General features: G+C 39.0%; 1 protein-coding gene across 1 annotated transcript in view; it reads right to left on the bottom strand.

Annotated features, from left to right (window-relative positions):
- The window catches only part of LOC311631460 (uncharacterized protein), a gene marked incomplete at its 3' end in the record, with an annotated part of 458,866 nt that overhangs the window by 197,636 nt on the left and 238,663 nt on the right, over positions 1-22,567 (bottom strand). The window contains exon 3 of the mRNA XM_084901579.1: positions 19,150-19,218. Within this exon, the coding sequence (XP_084757705.1) occupies positions 19,150-19,218 (69 nt within the window). The remainder of the gene's footprint in view (positions 1-19,149; positions 19,219-22,567) is intronic.

Genomic DNA, 22,567 nt, shown 5'->3' with positions numbered 1-22,567 from the left:
AGGTTTAGGGGATGCAGTGTTAAACAGAAATGTCATCCCTAATGCTGGAATCTCCATATGTTCTCAGAAAAAGGTTGCTGTACCTGGTTGTGAAGGCCAACCCCTGCGGAGTGCTCACTATAAGGTCAGGGAGGAGACTAGAATCTCAATCTGGAGAAACTCTCCTCTCAAGGAAGGATGTAATATCGATGTAAATTAACCTTTTTTCTTTTCTTAACTAAACCCTCTCATTGCCAGAGGAGAGCCAGCGTGCACCCTCTGAGACTTGGAGTGTAGCCTACAGCAGTCTACCACCCGGGCAAATTTCCTTTGAAATATAGAGTTTTATCTTAGAAATCCACGCACATTTGTATTCTCCTCCATCACACAGCTGTGTGTTTGTTTTAATATAAAAATAGCATGTTCCAACTACTTACCATCAGGGAGAACGGGCACCCCTTGGAGAGGCATCATGTTTACCTTGTAGCCTTGAGCTCTCCACTCCCACCCCTCCCCAACCCCACCCCTCCCCCGCCCCTGGCAAAGCCTCTCCCTCTCAAGGGCACAGGTACTGCCCCTGAGAGCATAAGGCCCAAGCAGGACACAGATTGTCAAAATTTCACTCAGGCACCAAATACTCACTTTTGTTTGTTTGTTAATATTCACTTGAGAATATTTGTCCCATTAATTTTTTTTTAAGAGATAGTGGGAAAGGAGAGATGGGGGGGGGGGGGGGGCGGGAGGGTGGGGAACAGACAGACATTGCTATGAGAGAAACACATCAATTGGTTGCTTCCTACAAGTGCACCTACTGGAGCTGGGATCAAACTTGCAACACAGGTACTTGCCCTTGACCAGAAATGGAACTCATGACCCTTCAGTGTGCAGGCCAATGTTACAACCACTGAACAACACCAGCCAGGACAAATATTCACTTCTAGCGAACATGCTTGACATGGGTTTAGAGGACCTATTCTATGTTATAGGACACTGGTTCTCAAAGTGTGGCGCCAAGACCAGCTACGTCAACATCACCGCGTCATTGGTTAGAAATGCAGATCCTTGGCCTCACCAAGGATCTACTGAATGGGAATGTCTGCGGGTTGGCCCAGCAATCTGTACCTATAAGCCCTCCAGGGACTCTGGTGTCCATTCAAGTGTCAGAACTGCTCCCAGAGCGGAAGGGGTTTGAAAGGGCCATAAAAACTATGTTTAAATGCACTGTTAATGTGACAAATTCCCCATCGCTCTTTGCCTCCTTGTGTCCATCTGTAAAATCAGGATACCACTCTCCTCTCAGGACTGCTTTGAGAATGAAATCTGATCTACACAGACAACCAGAAAATGCCAGGATAGTGCCTGCTGATCAGAGGCCCCTAGCATGAATATGGTTTTTCTCTTTCCCAATTCCAAGTAAATACTAATATTGAGGTATGTAAGTGTAAACAGAGGCAAGGATCCATTTCCATAAGATATGAAAGATGCAGCTGAAATTTTCCCAAGAAACATTTGCCATGTTCATTCCTCCCATAGACACTATTTGCGTATTCCTGACTTTTAGCATATGGAATTTGAAAATTAATTATTTATCAGAAAATTATTTGAAAAGGAATTACATTAAAAATATTTAGGCTAAAAAGTACAGAGGACATATCAATGTTCAAGCAGCATAATTTTTCTTTGCTTTTAAGAGTTCCTTTGGGAGCATTCATTTATAAAGTACCCAATTTAAAAAAGAGAAAAAAATACCTGAAATACCAGCTTCAGAGAATTGCAAAGGGCATCATTTTCTTCTATATCGCAAATAAGAGCAAAATCTTTCAAGTTTTCTTCTGGTTCCCCACAAAATTACAGATTACTAGTCTATCCATGTGTCTCTATTCCCATTCTTTCCCCACTTAGTCAAACCATTCAAAGCTTGGAATACAGATCACAGGACAATTAATTCAGATCTACAGAGAAAACAAATAAGCCAAACAAAGCCTCTTTAAAATATGCAGAGGGGAGTTACATAACTGTGTTGCCCTATTTTTCTTCTTTTTAACATGAATACTTTTGTACTAAATGCAGAAATCTACACTACACATATGTAGCATACATGCATGTGTTCCTACATGCCTGCCTTCTGTCACAAACACACAAAAATTCTCCTTTCTACAGAACAGTTAGAGTAACCACAAGGACGCAGGCTACCAAACACTGAGTTTTCAATCATTTGGGAAAGGAATTAAATGGAAGCATACACATAAAAATTAGCTCTGAAAATAACTGGAATAACCACATAATTTGGGGGTTATGATTTGAGGGATAACTTGGGGTCAGGAGGATATTTTAACTTAAGATAATAACCTATTTCAGATAGCCTTCCCATAATCACACCCCAGAGGAGAAATGATTTATAAACCACTGCTAAACGAATTCTGGGTCTTTTCTCTTTAGCCTGAGAACAGGCTCCCCAGGGGGCTTCCTAGGCAAAATTTTGCTGACCTGCTTCTTGTGATTGTAAACTCCTACGCAGAATTTGGATGTTGCATTTTTAAAGGCATGATCTTATGTCATCTTGTCGCTAATGTACATAATTATCTCTACGTCTTCATCTATAAGGGTTTGTGGTATTTCCAAAATGAAGTAGCTTTGTCTAACTATTTAACGGAGATTTAAAAAGAGAAAATGCTCTAAATCTGTAGTTTGGGATCTAGACTTGGTGACTAGCCTTCTGGAATATTCTCCTGCAGTGCTGTACCCTATCAAAGAATAAATCTAAGGCCACAAGAGCTTAAGAAGGAGAAGGAGATGTGGAAGGGGAGGAGCAGGATGGAAAGGCGGGGAGGCGAGGGGGAAGTGGTTGAATTATTACCTTGCCAGGCAAGAGAAAACAGCGGAGAAGACATTCATAGGAGGGTTGAGGAGGGGGACGAGGGGCAGAGGTTTTAAGCACTAGAAACGTGTGGTTCAGGTAGTGAGGCTAATTAAAGATGCCAAACTACAATGTTGGATAAGATGGAATGAAGCCATAAGTCTAAATACGGTTGGCTAAAATAAGTCATTTATTCCTCCTAGAGAAGTAATAATTACATCCGATGAGGGCAGCATACTAGAGCAGTGTTTTTCAACCTTTTTTGGGCAAAGGCACACTTGTTTCATGAAAAAAATCACGAGGCACACCACCATTAGAAAATGTTAAAAAATTTAACTCTGTGCCTATATTGACTATATATAAAGTAATTCTCTTGAATAGGAATCAAATAAACACAAAGAAAGTATTTTATAATTACTTTATTATGAAATATTAAGTAAACAAAATAGTGAAAAATTATAAAATTCTTGTCTTGTCTGCACCTACGGCACACCAGGCAACATCTCGCGGCACACTAGTGTGCCGCGGAACAGCGGTTGAAAAACACTGTACTAGAGTCACTCAAAGTTATCGGTCCTTTCACTTATTCAGTTGTGATAAAACACACCATTCGCTCACAAACACACACACACACATTTGCACAACATTGACTGGGAAATAATCTTGTTGCAATTTGGAGGCAGTAGAGCATGCCAGTTAAGAACTAGGGTCTGAAATCAGACTAACCCAGGTTTGAACCCTGGACCTGCCACTTACTGGCTGCTTAGTGTGGGCAGATTGTGTAAGCTCTCTCAGTTGTAGTTTCCTCATTGATGACATGGGGATAATAAAAGTATTCCTTGACATGGTAGTTGTGGCAATTATATTAATACATATTTAGTGCTTAATAATTGCAAGACATTATTAGAAATAGCTTCCCTGTGGGACCAGAAAAGGTAGCGATGGGTAGACTTGTTATTTTTTATCTCTCCCAAAAGAAATTTAGACTCCAGGTTAGAAAATGAAACAAACATTCATTCAACACTCATTCAATCAACAATTTGCTTTTGTGCAGAGTCTATTAGGTACCAGGTCTGGCAGAACTCACAGCCCAATGGGAAACACAGACACACAGGCAATTAAGAGTTTGTGTTGGGAGGAGTATAAATGAGGCATAATGAGAAACAAAAAATGGTTTATTTCACAAAGGAATTGGGACTGTCAAGATAGATAATTCTTTAGGAATCTGAAAGAAGGTGAGCTCAGCTATAACTAAGAAACACTCAGGTAAAAAGTTCTGGGAATGTCACAGTCCCAGAGTTATAATTCTTTCCTATTTAGCCAATATTTTTGAGAACTTCTTTTTGCGAGGAACTGAGAATACATGCATTTTTCTCCCTCCAATGGTAAATATACTTTACTAAAAAAACTTTGCATCCTGGGTGTGAAAAGTAACAGATTTATGGGGGAAAACATTTCAGGCAGGTCAATCAAAGCTTATGAAACATTTAACTAGAACCTTAAACACACATTAATAAACTCAATAAAATATTAGAACAATTGCATCTCTACCATCATTTGAGCTTAAATCTTTTGCGAGCCTTATGCCTCAGAATTTGCATTCCTTCCTGTATCTTCTTCTGGGAGACAAAGGTATTTAAAGACATTTATTTTTAATAAAGGCCAGTTTTATCATAACAAAAGCCACATTCAGAAGGAGATTAGATCATGCCACCCCAAAATATGCCACTTTGGAACATTGATTATTTTGAGCTGAAGGCTCTAAGAAACAGGAGAGACAAGGGCTCTCTGACTTCCCGCTTCCTCCTACAAAATTTCCAGTGAGGAAGGTGGCTTCCCTGCATCAGGAAAAGAGCATTCGTATTGCCAGAGATGGAAAATTGATATCACAAATTCAATAAGTTGTTCACACAAACCTACTAAAAAAAATCTTTATCTTCCATTAGTCTTCCATATGTTTCTTAATAATGTTCCCACATTTACTGCCCCTAGCCCCAAACCCCTTTTCCTTTGTCTTGTCCTTATCACCACAATTTACTGCTTTTGGTTACAATGGTATATAACCCTCAGCTCTACCCACTTCTTCAGGTTGTCATTTCTACAAAGGCTTTCATCCATGTAAAAATATTAACACCAAATAAAACTGGTATACTTTTCTCTCTATTTTGTCAGTTTATTTCTCGGGCCCAGCCACAGGACCTAAGATAGAGGAAAAGTCTTCCCCTAAAAATCCAACAGTATCCTTCTACACTCGTGATTGTTTGTCTTAAACACAGGGGAAATATCTTTGCAATATATCATCTGCAATTGCAATGTTTCCTAATAACTGACCATGGTAGAAAGTTAGCAGTGCTTAAAGCCACTAACTCATCTATTTCTTTCATAAAGAAAGTTACATTGGCAAATTTTTTAGGTTTTATCTTAGGATATCTGTATGTTGCTAAATTTCTTCTTTAATTGTAAGAAAGCTTTCATCTGATCATTTGAAACATTTACATGCTGGACAAACTCACATATCAATCAACATGACTGCCTGGTATTCATTGTCCCTTTTTTTTTTTTTTTAAACCAATCACATTGGAATACATATTACTTTTGAACAAATGCTATGACCACCCATTGTCCCAAATCTCAAATTTAGTAGGAAAGGTAGTCTCATAGTCTCACAAAGTCAATTTGAACTCCCTTGAAGTAATTGTTTTATTAGAGAGATCAAGAAATGCCAGAAGAAATTATGGTGGACTGCAATTAAAATTTCTGTAACTAAAAGTTTTCTCTGAGCCCAGCTGGTGTGGCTCAGTGGTTGAGTGTTGATCTGTGAACCAGGAGGTCATGATTTGATTCCTGGTCAGGGCACATGCTCAGGTTGCAGGCTCATTCCCTGGTAGGGGACATGGAGGAGGTAGCTGATCGATTATTCTCATCATTGTCTCTCTCTCCCTCCCTCTCCCTTCCTCTCTGAAATCAATACAATTTTTTAAGTTTTCTCAGAGTTGTTTATAACTGAAGAAACACCTGAAGAAGGAAGAAGAACATTTCTAGGCACAGGGGCATCTGGAATGCATCTCAAGAAGAGGCAACTAGAAATGCAAAAATCCAAAATCACTCCCCAGAACACACAAGGAAGAAAGCCCCTCTGCATCTCATTTCTCAGCAACTTTCTGATATTCCATCCCCGACTCCTATGGTTCTAATAATTTTTGAGAAAATTTGGGCCAGGCCTTATTTAATCAAAGTCAGCTTCTCTGTTTCCCTTTGAGGATGTTTTATGAGGTTGCTGCTTGTGAAGAATGGAGATAAGCTGGCATCAAGAAAACTGTCTCCAAAACTGGAGTTGGCTACTATCCTAGGTACAGATGTGAACAATTTATTACCAGGAGTGGATACCAAGACTCCACACTTAAGGAGGAAAACACCTTTGTTTGGGAAAATAACACCACTGGTGCAGAGGTATGCAAACCCGTGGGCATGAGAGTTGGCAGAATCCAAGACCACAAAAGGTGAGTGATAAAATTCTCACCACGAGACAAGGAGAACTTAGCTTGGCCCACAAAGAAGCCAGGAAGATGCTGAGAGACCTTCTGTAATGCTGCGTAAATGATGGTGGTGAAAAAATAATGTAATCAAATTTTATTAGCATACTCTAGTTATTTGCTCAATGGTGTCTAATGTAACTCTTCCCTGTGATCCTGAAACAGAAGAAAAAAAAAAAAAAACATTTATTTGTAGTTCTTTTAGGAAGAATCAAGGAGAAGTCCCACATAACACCGGGATGGAGACCAAATATTCCTATTTCCACCTAATAGGAACAGAGATAAGAGAACATTTAAGAAGAGCTTTGGACTTAGAAGGACCATGACCTTGGTGTAGAAATCAATTCGGACTAAGTCAGGAAACACTGTATTCCTCATTTAGGTCCTAAGGAATCGGGAGACTACAGTTAGCACTAAGTTAAAACTACAACCTGTATTTACCGTAACTTCTAATATCCTTTGTGCTATCTTCCTTACTGATAGCCATTTTATCTCTTTTGCACACAGAGACATTATCCTTTGAAGATATTCTTCATTAGGTAACTATTTACTCAAAAGGGGCTAATGGGGAGTATTTTTATTGTTAGTATGTGTTCCCAAGAAAAGACCTTCTAATAATAAGAAAGGAAACTAGCAGCTAATCACCTTTGTGTCTCCATCTATCCTTAAATATAAGGTATTTGAAGCTCTAGTTTGTGGCGTTTTCATCTTTAGTATTCAACACTTAGCCCATTGTCCAATAACTAATGAAATAAGCACCTTTTCATAAGTTTATTAACCACTGGGATATCCTCTTTTCATGAAGTGTCTGTTCAAGTCTTTCACTCATTTTTTTTTGTCTGTCTTTTTCTCAGTGACTTGTGCAAGTTCCTTATATACTCTGGATATGAGTCATTTGCCATGTATACCCTGAATTTTAATGTTGGCTTTCTGCTAAGGACACCACCAGTGATGAAATGGGCTTCTCTATGCCCTCAGGTATTGAGGAAATAATTCGGGTTTCAGACGCCCCAGAAGACTACATCGGTGGAATTATTTCATGCAGTCACTTCTGAGACTAATCTTTGTGCTGACAAAAAATAGGCGAACTCCACACCTGCAGCAATAAAACGCACCATGGGCATTGGCACGGAGTGGGGGATTTTAAGAGCTGGGCCGAGGTAGGCAGGAAGCTAGCTTTAGTTCTCCTGACTTCAGCAAAGTGTGTGTGTGTGTGGGGGGGGGGGGGGGAGGGCGGGGGGAGAAACACTAGCAAGTGTTAGGCCTGGCAGTGACACCTAACTCAGCTCATCCCAACAAACGTCACTGGAGCTTTTCTTGGGATCCGGTACCCGTGTGCATCAGAAGCTCATGAAACTGCACACGGCACCATTGGGCTGAGGAGTGGCTGCTATCCCAGGCCAAGCAAGCTGCAAGTGCAACAGCCGTTTGGATGATGAAGAAGGACATAAAAAATTTTTAAAAAATAAAGTTGGAAAGATCCCTGAGATGAGGCACAGGATACCATGGTTTTCTCTCCATTTTGACCACTTACTTGCTCTATCATCTGGAAAAAGTCATTCATTTGCTCTCCATCCCAGCTTTGCCAACCATAAAATGAAGCTGGTCATATCTTCCCTTTTTATCTCACAAGTCAAGTAAAATTATCGAATGCTAACAATAGCCTATAGGTCCTAGGTCTATAATTCCTTGATGAAATTACAGAATATAAAAAGCTGAGACAACTTGGAAGTTTTGCTTAGGTCTTTTGGCAGCAAAACTTCATTGGTCATGAACAGGATTGGTGGTAAACCTGATCCAAACCAGTTGGAAGCTTTTTATTTATTTAGTTCCATTTGGTGAATATTCATAACTTTCACTGCTGAAATGCTAATGACATTAAGTAAGTGTGATTCTCAAGACCCTTTAGGACTTTTATAAAGTATAGGCACTATACGCTGCTTTAACTTTCTGGAAATAAAAATAGTCCAAGTTTTAAAGGTCAGTAGGACTACTGGTTTGCATTAAAACAAATGCATAAAAAATAAAATATAACCAAATGCCTAGATTTTTTTTTTTTTACCATGGTCCAAACTGCTTAACCTTCAACCTAAATTTTCTCATACACATAAGGCCATGTCTTATTCTTAAAAAGGTCACCAGTAGGGTCATTTTTTTCCATGAAGAACAACAGTCAGTATCCAGGGCTTATGACCTTTCTAAGAACCTATAAAAAATATGAAAACACAAAACTATTAGCTTCAAAACATGAAAATAAAACTATAAAACAAAATATACAAATGTAGACCACAAAAAAATCTACAAAACAAAATCAGCTACGTCATCGGTAGTCAGATTTAGTATTCATAAAATAACACTGTATTTCAAAACAATGTATAGATATAATTTTTCTCACTTTACAAGAATATGCATGTATGCTCATCTGTGGAGAAATCACAGCTGCTCATAAATTGTATTTGTTCTTGAAGTCAAAGGATTCTGAAGGTAAAGTAACAAAAATTCTTCCAAATGTTTTTAGAAAAAGAATGTTTATTGTGATATGTAAATTATTTAATGTTTTATATAAATTAGATCTTATAATAGTTATAATGTTCAACTTGACCATGAAGAGATGTGCCAATTATCAATATAAACGCTAAGAAGAATAAATAAATATTGGGTGGAGAGTATTTCTCTAGATATCTTGAGGAACAACTGAGTTTTCTTAACAGCTGAGTTTTCCGATTCCTCTCAGTAACAGAGATAAACATCACCAACCAAACAAGCATGAGTCTGGAGACACCCTCTGGAAGGTGGCAGGAACTAATATGACCTGTGGACCAAAGAATTAATCTTCATTGAATAACTATATCGATTCCAACGCAACCTCGAATGGTGGCAAACAGATGCCGGTCTCTCAGGTTGTCTACAATGAATTGTTAGTTCTTTGAGTATTAGCAATGATTCAGACCACACCCTCAAGCACAGAAGTATGAGTCCATTGCCAAGTTGTGGAAATGATCTAGCTTTCATTATGGCATACTTTAAAGTATGCCATAGTTTAAAGTACTAAATTATAAAACAGCCAACAAAAACTCCAAAAACCCCGAAAACTAAATTCTAGGGGTTTTTGTTGGCTGTTTTATAATTTAGTACTGTTACATCATTTAATGATTATTATATCCTGTGAGTTAGTTACAATCCTTTTCCACATTTTACAGATAAAACAACAAGCTTTGAGAGATTCAGTAGCATTCTCAAGCTCAAGCTAATGACATACCTAAGATGTGAATCTACGGTCTCTGAGTCAAAATTCTTAACCTTTACTATTGTGAGAATTCCCAGCCTCTCCCATTCAAAGTAACAAGCCCATATTCTCAACATCTCCCCCACCCCCCAGTGTGAGAGATTTTGCATGCATAGGCACACACATATATGAAAATGCATCTTATAAGGGATAAATATATCTATCTTACACAACTATATCACTATAGAACTAAAGATTTTTTTTTTGACTAATCATATCACTCTGAGCCCAAATCCTACAACATTTTATTTCCCAAATTCTAAAGAGACACACTTGGAGATTGTGCAGCCAAAAGGAAATAAATAGTTCAATCAGGCACCGCTAGGAGGCAGCAATAATGATTCAGGGGAGACAACAGCTCAAAGCAGCAAAGCCAAAGCCAAGGAAGCCCTTGTTCCTTCAGGAAGCAATCGCTGACTGGAGAAGAAAGACACCAAGTCCCTTGCCACGAAACCACAATTGTTAAGAACAACTGCCCGGCTTTTATTGTCTCCATTTTCTAGAGCTTCCCTTGCCTGGTAGTAGCAGGGGAGGTTTCTGTACGTCAGGGGTTCTCACCTAATTTGCTAATGGGCATTTATATTATTGAGGGGAGTCATAGTGAAGTAGGACTCCCGGTTTCTCTAATTTATTCCATTTTCCTGTCCCCCAAAACAATGAAGATTTCTGTCCATTCATCCCAATGAAGACCCTCTTAGATCTTAAATACAAAAGTTGTCATTAGGAGCATCCAGGACCATGCATGCTTCCCTTTAGGTGAAAAGGAGGAGGTGACCAAACTCTAGGGAAGAGTATATCTTGGCTAACATCAAAGTGTATCAGACAAATACAATAATCTCTACTTGTTCAACTCATTACTTCTTCCCACAGCAAAACTTTTATTCATATGTTATTTACTCTTAAGAGGCCTCTAATGCCCACTATTGCTTCAATAAATAGTCCCATTCACTGCTCATTCAGTAATAGATGCGTTAGAATCTCCACTTGTGGTGCCATAAACAAAAATAATACAGGGTGGATATTTCCCAGCCTTGTTTTTCAGTTCAGCATTAATGGTGTCTCTTAATACATTTACAGAAATCCCACTATTTACCATAACAGGAAAGAATCAAGAAGAAATCTGAGTTTACACCTTCAACAAAATAATTGAATATTTGGCTGCTGAGATAATAGCTCTATTGGGGACTTTTTCCAGGAGCAGTTATATTAAAAGAACTTAAGAAGTTTTAGTCTAGGAAAATGCTTTTAACTGGATAAATATGTTTATATGGAAGTAAGTGTAGACATATTTAAACAGAGGTTAAGTTCTACACATAGCAAAATTGAATGGTTTTATGCCATCAAACCTACAGTTGAAAATCCCTTAGGAAGGCTTTGTATTGGATAGCAGTACTGGTTAATAATGCAGATTTTTTTTTCAATAGATGGAGTTACACATATGTTGATTATATGTGACTTGATATGTATGCTACTTTGTTGTATTGACAAGCTTCAAAATTCCATATGTCAAACTTTCTGAAGAGTTTAACATCATAGATATTTTTATGCTTAAAAATGTTGAATTTTTGTGCCAAAAAAGAACATCTGAGGGAAATTTTAATTCATTACATTATTTTGAAGAACAGTGCTGCTGAAAGTTACCATATACTTCGGGAAGCCTATGGTGAACATGCTCCATCTCAAGATACTTTTGAACACTAGATTAAACTCTTTAAAAGCGATGATTTTGATGTGAAAGACAAAGAATGTCCAGGTCAACCGAAAAGTTTGAAGACCAACAATTATAAGTATTATTGGAAGAAGATGCATGGCAAACTCAAAAACAACTTGCAGAAAGATTAAACATTGCTCAGCAAACAATTTCTGATCATTTACAAGCAATGGGAAAGATTTTAAAGGAAGGAAAATGGGTACCACATCAACTGATATATATATATATATATATATATATATATATATATATATATATATATATCCATGTATTCAACATTACTTTTGCCCTATAGACAAAACAGATCTCTGTTTCTTTTGGCATCCAATAGTAGACCATTTACAAGTTATATTGTACAAAATGTGCATCTTTGAACAATAACATCACATACAGAACAGCAAGATGAGGGTCTTATGGTAATAGCGATATTTTGGGTAACGGGAGATATATCAGCTCATCTCTCCAGTGTTTGTTTATTAAAAAGACAGTCAAATGGATTCATTGACACTACTTAAATTGTTTTTCCTCCCCCTTCCTCTTTATTTCTCCCAGCTATTTTTTTTCTGATAGCATTCATTTAGGATTGTTTAGAATCCAAATAAATCTTGAAATTACTTTAAGGAAATGGTGGTGGTCACTCAATAATCTCAGTTACACCTCTTTTTTAAAAGATTAATACTGTGTAATACCCTGAAGGTTCATCTACATTGTTGCAAATAGCACAATTTCCTTCCTTTTTTTAAAAAAAAATATATATATATATATTTTATTGATTTTTTACAGCGAGGAAGAGAGAGGGATAGAGTTAGAAACATCGATGAGAGAGAATCATGGATCAGCTGCCTCCTGCACACCTCTTACTGGGGATGTGCCCTCAACTAAGGTATATGCCCCTGACCAGAACCTGGGAGCCTTCAGTCCACAGGCCGAAGCTCTATCCACCAAGCCAAACCAGTTTTGGCAATTTCCTTCATTTTAATGGCTGAATATTATTTCAGGGATGGTGGGATAAGACATCACTGACTATGACTGGTTTAGACTTACAATGCAAAGCACAAAATCCAGATCTGGGGGACATAAGAAAGCAGAAATGGGACACCAGACAAGGGATCAAACACACCTGTCTAATAATGAGGGTGAGCATATAATTTGTTATAGAAATCAGGATACTTTTGGGAATGAAAGGCTGGGTGCTATTAATAATTGCCACAAGACAATATGTGTAAACTGTGATCTATTCAAACAGGGAGAAATGATCACCCTATAAATAAGCCATTCTGTTTGACATTGAAATTGGGACTCAAAAGAACTGTTGGCCCAGAAAGGAACTCACTGTAGACTGATTCATTTGCCTCTCAGTATAACCGTTATGGCTTGTCTCATTTTCGGTTCTTAAAAGGGTATTTCTTGTATCACATGATCTCACACATCTAGGGAAAATAATGAACAACATAAACTGATGAACACAAACAGTCCCAGAGACAGAGAAGCAGCAATCAGACTGTCAAACCTCAGAGGGAAGGTAGGGGAGGGTGGGGTTAAGGAGGAGAGATCAGCCAAAGGAATTGTGTGCATGCCTATGAGCCTAACCAGTGGTCATGGACAACAGGGGGGTGAGGGCATATGTGGGGAGGGGTTTGGGATGGGAATGGGGGGATGAAGACAATTATCTGATACCATAATCAATAAAGAAATTTTTTAAAAAGATAAGCCATTCTACAAATTATCCTGAAGTTATTCCTATAGAGTAAAATTGGAAATAAACACAGAGGATACCACCATGACCACAAAGCACATCTGTTTGTAGAAAATTTGGATCTATTTTTGGAAGTGGGAGAAAATGTAATTATTATCTTATCTTTGAAAGCATGACCCAAACAGAATAAAATTTTATGTGGCCAGAACCTGTTTTAAAAAAACTGCCTGTATGTTGATATTTATTGCAGCTGGGTAAATGGTTAGATAGTGTTCATTACCCTATTCTCTCTACTTTATACATGTTTGGAAATTTCATAGTAATGATTTTTTAAAGTAAAAAAAAGTTAACTCCAATGTTTCCATTAATATTTCATCGATTGAATACAATTGTTTTAAATCCATTAATAAATTGTTTGATTAAATGCTTACTATAGAATTACTATGAGAGATTTAAAAAGTGTGATTGTGAGAATGATTTCAGTGTCAAGTATTCTCAAATTACCTAAGCAAATAAACAGTGCTGTTGCAAGAATTTCTCTATTGAGGGACTTGGGGATATAAATCCAATTTGAGAAAAAAATCAGATTTTCTGTCTTGAAGCTCTGTTTACATAGAAGTCATATTATTTTCATTTATATTTCAGGTTCGTTTTGAATGGCCTGGGGTAGATGTGACGGAGCTTATGGGATATTAAGCTTCCTGTAGGAGTCACAAGAGGTTGGATTCTGCTAAAGAAATAAATTAAACCACTGAAATCTCAGTGGTTTAAGAACAACAAAGGCTTGTTTCTGACTTGTTCTGTTGCCCATCACGGATTAACAAGGCTGGGGCTCTCTCCCCTCACTCACACAGGGATACAGGTGGATGGAGACTCTATCATGTTGCAATTTCAACATCTGGAATATGTCTTCCTCTCTCCTCATGTCAGGCAATAGAGACCTGAGATTTACACATGAACTTTCTATTGCCTCAGAACATAAGCGACATGCTACTTCCACTAACATTTCATTGGCTGAAATGTGCCCTACAGAGCTATTTGCCTGCAGTGGGAAATTGCAATCTAGGGTGGCAAATGGGATATTTCGTGACCATTAAGACTGCCACAATATCCCAACCACTCCTTTAGACAATAGTGTAAAAATAAAAGTGCAGCTCTTGATTTCTGGTGTCTTAAATTGTAGAATCTGCACTGAACAGTGAAGGAGACTTAAATGGCATCAATGTGTCTGAAAATATTTGTTAACAAATTCATAGAAAGAAAAGATTGAAGAGGAAATGTCTGCCTTTTCAAGCACTAAATAATGTTCATTTTTATGGACAAGGCATGGTGAGTGCAAATAAATATTCACAATTCCTTCAAATCAACATAGCTGACCTTTTAATTGCCAACACTCCCCTGGCCATTGCTGAAGAGAATAGTGATGTTTATTCTAAGGTTAGTGATTGCTTTGGTTACCTATTTGGGCATCATCAATTACCAGAAGGGTGGTTGGGGAGCTTCACAGGGGGTCTTTCAAGCAATTGCAGTCAGATGGTGGCTACAATTATAATCACCTGAAGGCAACCTTTCTCACAGACCCAACATTTCTGCTGGGATGGCTGACACAGCTAAGGGATAGCTGGGCAACCTTCCTTTTACACAGCTGCTCCAGGAGACTAGCTTGGACTTCCATGCAACATGGACTCCTCATGATTGCTGGGCTTCCACATGGAAGGTAGTTTCTCCTAAAATAAGCATTCCAAGAACACAAGGCTAACAGTGCCAGGCTTCTCAGCACCTAGGCTTAGTCCCTCAGTATCACTTCACAGCATCCCACTGATCAGCAGGGAGTCAGAGAGCCAACTGAACTCCAAAGAGAGGCAAAGGGTGAGTATTAGGAGCATGGTTCATTGGGGCACCTATTGGAGACAAGCTATTATTAATCTAACATTTCATTTATCAGACCCTAATTTTCTACACTCTAAGTCAGTCATTGTCAAATGCAAGCCCAAGTTCGAAAGGATTTATATTACCTCAAGTTTGCTTTTCCAGTTTTTTCCTTATCCTTAAAAAAACAAACAAAAAAAACAACAACTATAAACAGAACCTGACAGTTTGCAAATGACTAAGAACTGGTTTTGCAGATCTTTTCTGATCTCCTGATTCATAATGCTAAGATGTAAACCGGATGTTGGTTCTAAGTTAAGAGCATTGCCACCATATTATGCTGGTCAGATTCTCAAATACATGAGATCAAGGATCAGGATGAATGCAAGGATCAGGGAGAATAGTGTAGGCTTTCCATTTTCCATACACAATCATACAGAGTGTGTGTGTGTGTGTGTGTGTGTGTGTGTGTGTGTGTGTAATATATAAAGTTGATTGTCTGGGGTTACTTCCTAGGCCATAGAGATTCCCACTTAACAAAATATTCACAAACATCAACATTAGACATGGTTGCTTCATAACTCTTATTGAATGAGACAAAAACAAGGTTACTTCATAATTATATCAAAGCAATAAGAGCTCTGCTCAAATCACAAAAGTGACCAAGCCTGCCCCACACCCAGGTAGCATCAATGACTAAAGCTTTTTTTTTTTTTTTTTTTTTTTTTTTTTAGTATTTTTTGATTTCAGAGAGGAAGAAAGAGGGAGAGAAAGATAGAAACATCAATGAGAATCATTGATTGGCTGCCTCTTATACACCCCCTACTGGAGATCAAGCCTGCAAACCAGGCACGTACCCTTGACCAGAATCAAACTCAGAGCATGCCCACTCTCTAGCCACTCAACAAAACCTGCTAGGACAGTGACTGATGCTTCTTGAATGAGCAGGTACCTACCTATGTGCCTATTTACTCATGACTGTATCTACGCTTATGTCTATCTGAGATTTGTTTGTAAATTTCATTCACACACAGACATATAGATCTGAAAAAAAATAGATAAGATCCACTTTCCTTAGTGATTATAAATCCATGACTCAATTTTTGCCCCGCTAAGTGTTCTGCTGATGCCAAGAATCAGAAAAAGACACAATATTGTAGACAAGAATTGAGTTGCACTTGTATTTTCAACCTCAGGCTGAGAATGTGTTAGGTGCTTTCAAAGCCAATAAGCCTATTACATTGCAAGCACAAAAGACAAAGGTTTTTGCAATAAACACAAATTTAAAAGGGAAAGATTAGAGCATGAGTAGCAAAGAAGAGGAATAATTATTCAGTATGGGATAGGGTGTAAAGGGATTACCACCCACCAGGCCAGCTCAAGAGAATAAATCTCAGAGTGCTCAGCAGCTGCAAGGCTGGTGATCCTGCAAACATTCACATAATATTTCTAAAATTAAAAGCCACTGTTTCAGAAACAAAAGAATGAAGTGCAACATGTCATGGAAGGTGTATCTGTCAGAAACAGTTGGAAATCAGTGGGGAAAACGGAGCCCATTCAAGGCAGTCCAGGAGAAGGGATTTAATGCAGGAAACTCAGTATTAGGGTTTCGGGAGAGCTAGAAAACAGACAGGGAAGAGTGAGGGACATTGCTACCTCCCCTAAAGCTGGGGTTTTGGGGAGCACAGGGGATTTTACCTGCAGGCCAGAAGCCTTTCAGAACTGGATCCACAATGAGGCTCAGACCAGGGAGATGTATTACCCTCAGCAACAGAAAGGGGGAAATATATCCTGGATTTCCCCTCTCTATCTCTTTCCAACTTGCCAACCGTGTTCCCCATTGGGAGAACCTTTGTAGGACCTGCGCAATAGGCAGAAACTTACAGAATACAGTCATGCACACAAAAGGACGTTTTGGTCATAGACATTTTAGCTATGTTAACATCATAGGCATGGTAACACTGTAGTCATCACACATATCATAGCCATCTGTAATGCCATAGCTGCTTTAACATCATAATGCCACTCATTTCTCATGTGTTTGTGGTGTTGCTGGTGTAAATGAAACTACCAGGCTGCCCACCATAGAAAGTATAGCACATACAATAATGGTGGTAGGCTATACCAGTGGTGGGCAAACTCATTAGTCAACAGAGCCAAATATCAACAGTACGATTGCAATTTCTTTTCAGAGCCAAATTTTTAAAACTTAAACTTCTTCTAATGCCACTTCTTCAAAATAGACTTACCCAGGCCGTGGTATTTTGTGGAAGAGCCACACTCAAGGAGCCAAAGAGCCGCATATGGCTCACGAGCCATGGTTTGCCGAACACTGGGCTATACCATCTAGGATTATGTAAGCACACTCTATGACATTTGCACAATGACAAAGTCACCTAATGACAAAAATTGGTACCACTCCTTGCACTTAGAATTAAAGGGAATCCTCCATACAAAAGATAAGTCACCAATATTAGTTTCAATCAGAGTACCATTTGAAAATGCTGTCAAGTTATGACCCCGCCAATCAACCCTGTCTCTGCTTAATTTGGCTCAAGTAGTGACAGGCAGCCATGGACCCACTGTGTCCGGTTTTAGAATGACTACATCAGATGATCTCATCTGTAAAACTGAATGAATTCCGGGGGGGGGGGGGGGGGGGGTGAAGGAGGGGAAGACAAACAATGCAGGCCAACTACATCATAGAACCTTGAACAACATCATCTCTGGGTCTCAGTTTCATTAGACCCTGAGGATTTCTATCATATCATATCATCTTATATCATATCATACCATATCATGTCATATTATAACATCCAACATCAGGGTGAGTGCAGAGAAGTGAGTAGTAATTTGCCAACTATGTCTCTGGAAAATGTGAGAACAGAAATTGGAAATATTGACTCATAATCCAATATGCATTTTCAGGTTACGCTTACTACATAGGAAGTAAAGGACACCTGGATATTCAAAGCAATCTCCTGGTGTCTGGCGCCACTGCCCTTCTGCATTCTTCTCTAAGCTTACATCCATGAAGCAATACCTACATCCTTCCAAAGGTACCAGAAACTATAGCATCCACAGGAAGCTTATGCCAATGGAAGCAGAGAAAGACATCACATCAGCTTTTAATACCCACCAACCAATACAGTATAAAAATAGAAACTATGATCAAATCTTGCATGATGAATTTATTTTTCCCTTATTAATTTTCTTCAGTGCTGTGTTATTGATAATTGTTACTTTCCAGTTTCAATGAGAAGAAGAAAGGGAGTTTACAAGAAGAGTTTTCACATTATGCTGATATCGGAATAAATGATCACCAATACCACATTTCTACGAAAGTCAATAAAATGTGGGAGAAAATGTGAATAGAATCCACTTATAAGGCACCTCTCTTATAATCACTACAGCCAGACTGGGTGACATGAAAAGTCTCAGAGAGAATTCTGAGGCATAAAGCAAAGGACAAATGGGAATTTCTTTCTATCTGGTCTCATAACCGGGAGGTAATCTGAATGCAAGCCCTACTCAGCTTTTAGCGTCCACATTTCATGGTCTCGCCATGTGCTGCTTCAGAAAGAAGCCCTGTGGTCAGTGTTTCACCTGTAAAAACTGCTCACCAACAGGAAGGATACTGTTTTGTTTAAATACAGAACCATACACACCCTGCTGGTCTCACTTCCCTGAGAGCAGTTAATCAATATTCAGCATTGTTTGACCTGAAGGGAGTTTGTTGATCACCTCCAGTGACTAGACCAAAAAAATAAAAAGAAGGGGATTCTAATACTAGTGCATTTTCTGATATATTGGTGTATATACTCTTAGAGACACATGTGCCACAAACAAACATGCATGTATGCACACCCACGTGGGAGCATATGTGATTTCCTGGAATAAAAGGGACAGAAAGGATCATCTTTGGTTGAAGAAAAAAAAAAAGGACAAATTCACTCAGTTTCAATCATTTTTAAATTGATTTCATCAGCTACTCACCCAGGAAGGCTGTGAATAGGGAACTTCAGTATTTTCCAGTCTTTTCCAACCTTACATAGCCCTGACCCCAAACTGCACAGATCTCTGTGGAGGGAGCCACCTTTGAGGGCAGAAGAGACAAGAACCCAATCCCTTCCGCACTTGCCTGTTGACAAAACCAGGTCAGTTTGCATACAATTCACGGAAAAGGAGCATGTCAAGGCTGTTAAGGGAGCACATTACCTGATGTGGCTGGGAGCTGGACCATCTGCTGTAGGAAGGAGCACCTGACGCCTTGCTGGCTGACATTCTCTGCAGAAGGGAGAGGAAAAGAAAAGATGTCATGTGGTCACACCAACGGAACACACTTTCTCTTTCTTCAACCCAAATGGATTCCGTGCCATGGTTCCAAACATGAACGCAGCTGGGTCTCTGTCTGAACTTAGCCCTTGTTTCCTTTCTTTTGAAACAAGTGTAAGGATGTGGACACCAGGGTCAAAATGTCTCCATCCAAGTCTTAGTTTGCACTAGTTGTTGGACCAGATGCATGTCACCCAAGTGCTCTCTGTCCCAACTGTCTCTTCTGTGAGCCAGGAATAAGGATTTTTGTCCTGGCATCACCGTGAGGATCCAACATGATTGCAGGTGGGAAGCACTTTGTACAGTAAAGTACTCTAAATATGGAAGGCATTCATTCAACAGGAAGGAAATAAGGCAGGCTATTGGAAGTTTCTGCTTGAAACACAAACTGGTACACGAATAGCCAAGTTAACACATGAGGTCATTTGAGAGTCGGCTATTCTAGTTATAAAAAAGACCCTTCAAACAGGCTGGTGTGGCTCACTGGTGGAGCATTGACCTATGAACCAGGAGGTTATGGTTCTATTCCAGGTCAGGGCACATGCCCCAGTTGTAGGCTTGATCCCCATTGTGGGGCTCAAGTGTGAAACAAGATCACAGCCCATCAATGATTCTCTCTTGTCATTGGTGTTTCTCTCTCTCTCCCTTCTTCTCTAAAAAAAAATCAGTAAAAACATTTTTTAAAAATACCCTTTATCTGCCGAAACCGGTTTGGCTCAGTGGTAGAGCGTAGGTCTGTGGACTGAAAGGTCCCAGGTTCGATTCTGGTCAGGGGCATGTACATTGGTTGTGGGCACATCCCCAGTAGGGGGTGTGCAAGAGGCAGCTGGTCGATGTTTCTCTTTCATTGACGTTTCTAGCTCTCTATCTCTCTTCCTCCTCTCTGTAAAATATCAATAAAATATATTAAAAATACCCTTTATCTTCAGGAAAACCTGACCACGTCTTTGTTACCAGCTCTGTGGTATTGGAAAACACCACGTGCTCACTGTAGAGCAGCTAATCCAAACCTATTCTTAAAACCATTTTTTCTTTGCCTGCTTCTAAAATAGAGGCTAGAAAACCTAAAGACTCACTTTCTCAGTCTTCCTTCCCTCTAGTTCTGGCCAATGAGACATGAGTATAATTTTTCAGGGGTTGGAGAAAAGTTCTGAGAAATCTTGTTTTTTGTAAAAGGGAAAAGACAAGGCCTTCCCACCACACTTCTGAGTATAGATTAGCTACATGGAGCAGGAGCAAGCATTCTGTGACCAGGAGGGAAAAGCTAAGAGAAGAGCAGAGAGGTGAACCCCGATCTTGTGAAACATGCTTCAGGCTGCTCCTTTGGCCTAAACTCCCTTTGTGTGATTGACCGCAACCATATTTCCTGTTACTTAAGGAGTGTAATGATATACCTGGCTAGCTCACTGAAATTAAGAGTCGACTCCCATTATTTCAATTCCTTGGAAACGTGTGGATGCTTCAGGCAGAGAGAACCTAATGGCAGGGGCATGAAGATGCAAAAGTGATCAGTGTGTTTGGAAAATGATCAGGAGACCAATACAGTATTGCCAGCCTCTGGGTTCATCATCACCGCATTTGTCACTGCATTTCATCTGCCTTTCAGGACCATTCTGTGCTGGCATTTGCTGGTTCCAACTGTTTCCCTGAACCTCTGCCACAGGGAGGCTGACTGATATGTTGGCTAAAGGCTCCATTCTGCCTGCTCAGTTCAACTTTCCTGTAGCACCAGCCCATCTGAGGGGGCAGTGCTGGGACTGGCTCTCAGGCCCTCCCTGTCTCCCCTGCTCCATGGAAGTGAATGGAATTGGGCCCCATAGCCAAGTGTGGGAGGAGCATTTCAGGGTTCAGCTTGGCTAAAGGGAGAACTATGAAGGAAGGAGCAAGAAGTTCAACTAAAGGCTTACTTCCATTTCCTCAATGAGAAGCAATAGGAATGACCTTGGAAGGTATCCAACTTTACCCATGTGAGACCATGTACCTTCTCAGGTGCTATTTTCCTGATTGTTAAATAGGTTAAGTTAGATGCTCCCCATGCTCCTTTCGTTTCCAGCCCCAAATCTATTCCAGTAAATGATAATCCAGTTTTAAAATATGTGATTACTGGTTATAGTGGCAACTCTGAATTACCATGGAAATTCAATATTATGTGTTTAAAATATCCCCCCAGAATTTATTCTTAAACCTCAGGAAACTGGAAAATGCTAGTAACCCAGAAGAGCCCCTTGCCTGAATATCTGAGCAGACTCCAAGTTCCTGGCATTTTTAGGAAGGGGCTATTGGCTGGTTTTTTAGCCCAATAATTTGGCCTTTGGCAGAGCCTCAAGTCTTCTGAAAGACTTAGGCATTCACCATCAGACTAATTTTCGAGAGATCATTGTTTCAAAATGACAATACAGGTTTCTAAAATTATAGCAATGAATTTTACATTTATTATCAGGAAAATGAAGTTTTTAAAAAATTAAGTTATAATTGAAATATTAATATTGTGTAAGTTTAAGATGCACAGTGTGTTGAGTTGGTACATTTATATATTGCAATATGATTACTACCATAATGATATGATTTCCAACACCTATCGCATCGCATAATTATCATTTCTTTTGTGTGATGAGAACAATTAAGATGTAGTCTCTTAACAACTTTAAAGGTTATAATACAGCACTGTTGACTATAATCTGTAAGCTGTGCATTAGCTCTCCAGGACTAATTTATCTGCCATCTGTAGGATTGTTCCCTTACACACCATTTTCTTAATTTCTGCACCCTGCCCCCCCAGCCCTTGGTAATTACCATTCCACTCTTTGTTTTCAAAAGTTTGGCTTTTTAATGTTCTACATAAAAATGATATCATATAGTATTTGTCTTTCACTGTCTGACTTACCTCATGTAGCCACACATTGTTTCCCTCGTTTGGTTATTGTAAATAATGCTTAATAAACATGGAGTGTCAGTATCTCTTTGATATCCCATTTATACTTTGTTTGAATATATAGCCAGACATAAAACTACTGGATCATATCAAAGTTCTATTTTAAAATTTTTGAGGAACCTCCATAGTGTTTCCATAGTGGCTGAACCGATTTATAGACCCATCAACGGTGCAGAGGGGTTCCCTTTCCTCCAAGTTCTCACCAACACTTGTTACCTTTTGTCTTGTTCAAAGCTTTGTGTGTGTGTATTTTTTGTGGGGTTTTTTTGTTGTTGTTTTTATTTATTTGTTTGTTTTAACAGAACAGAATTGTGGCAATCCAAGTCAAGATCTGAGCACTGACATCCAAACACATTTTAAAGAAAAATG

Source organism: Pipistrellus hanaki (genome assembly GCF_964339955.1).
Source record: "Pipistrellus hanaki genome assembly, chromosome: 13".
NCBI classification, from domain to species: Eukaryota; Metazoa; Chordata; class Mammalia; order Chiroptera; family Vespertilionidae; genus Pipistrellus; species Pipistrellus hanaki.
The sequence above is the reverse complement of the archived record's forward strand: the minus strand, read 5'-3'. Positions and strand labels throughout refer to the sequence as shown.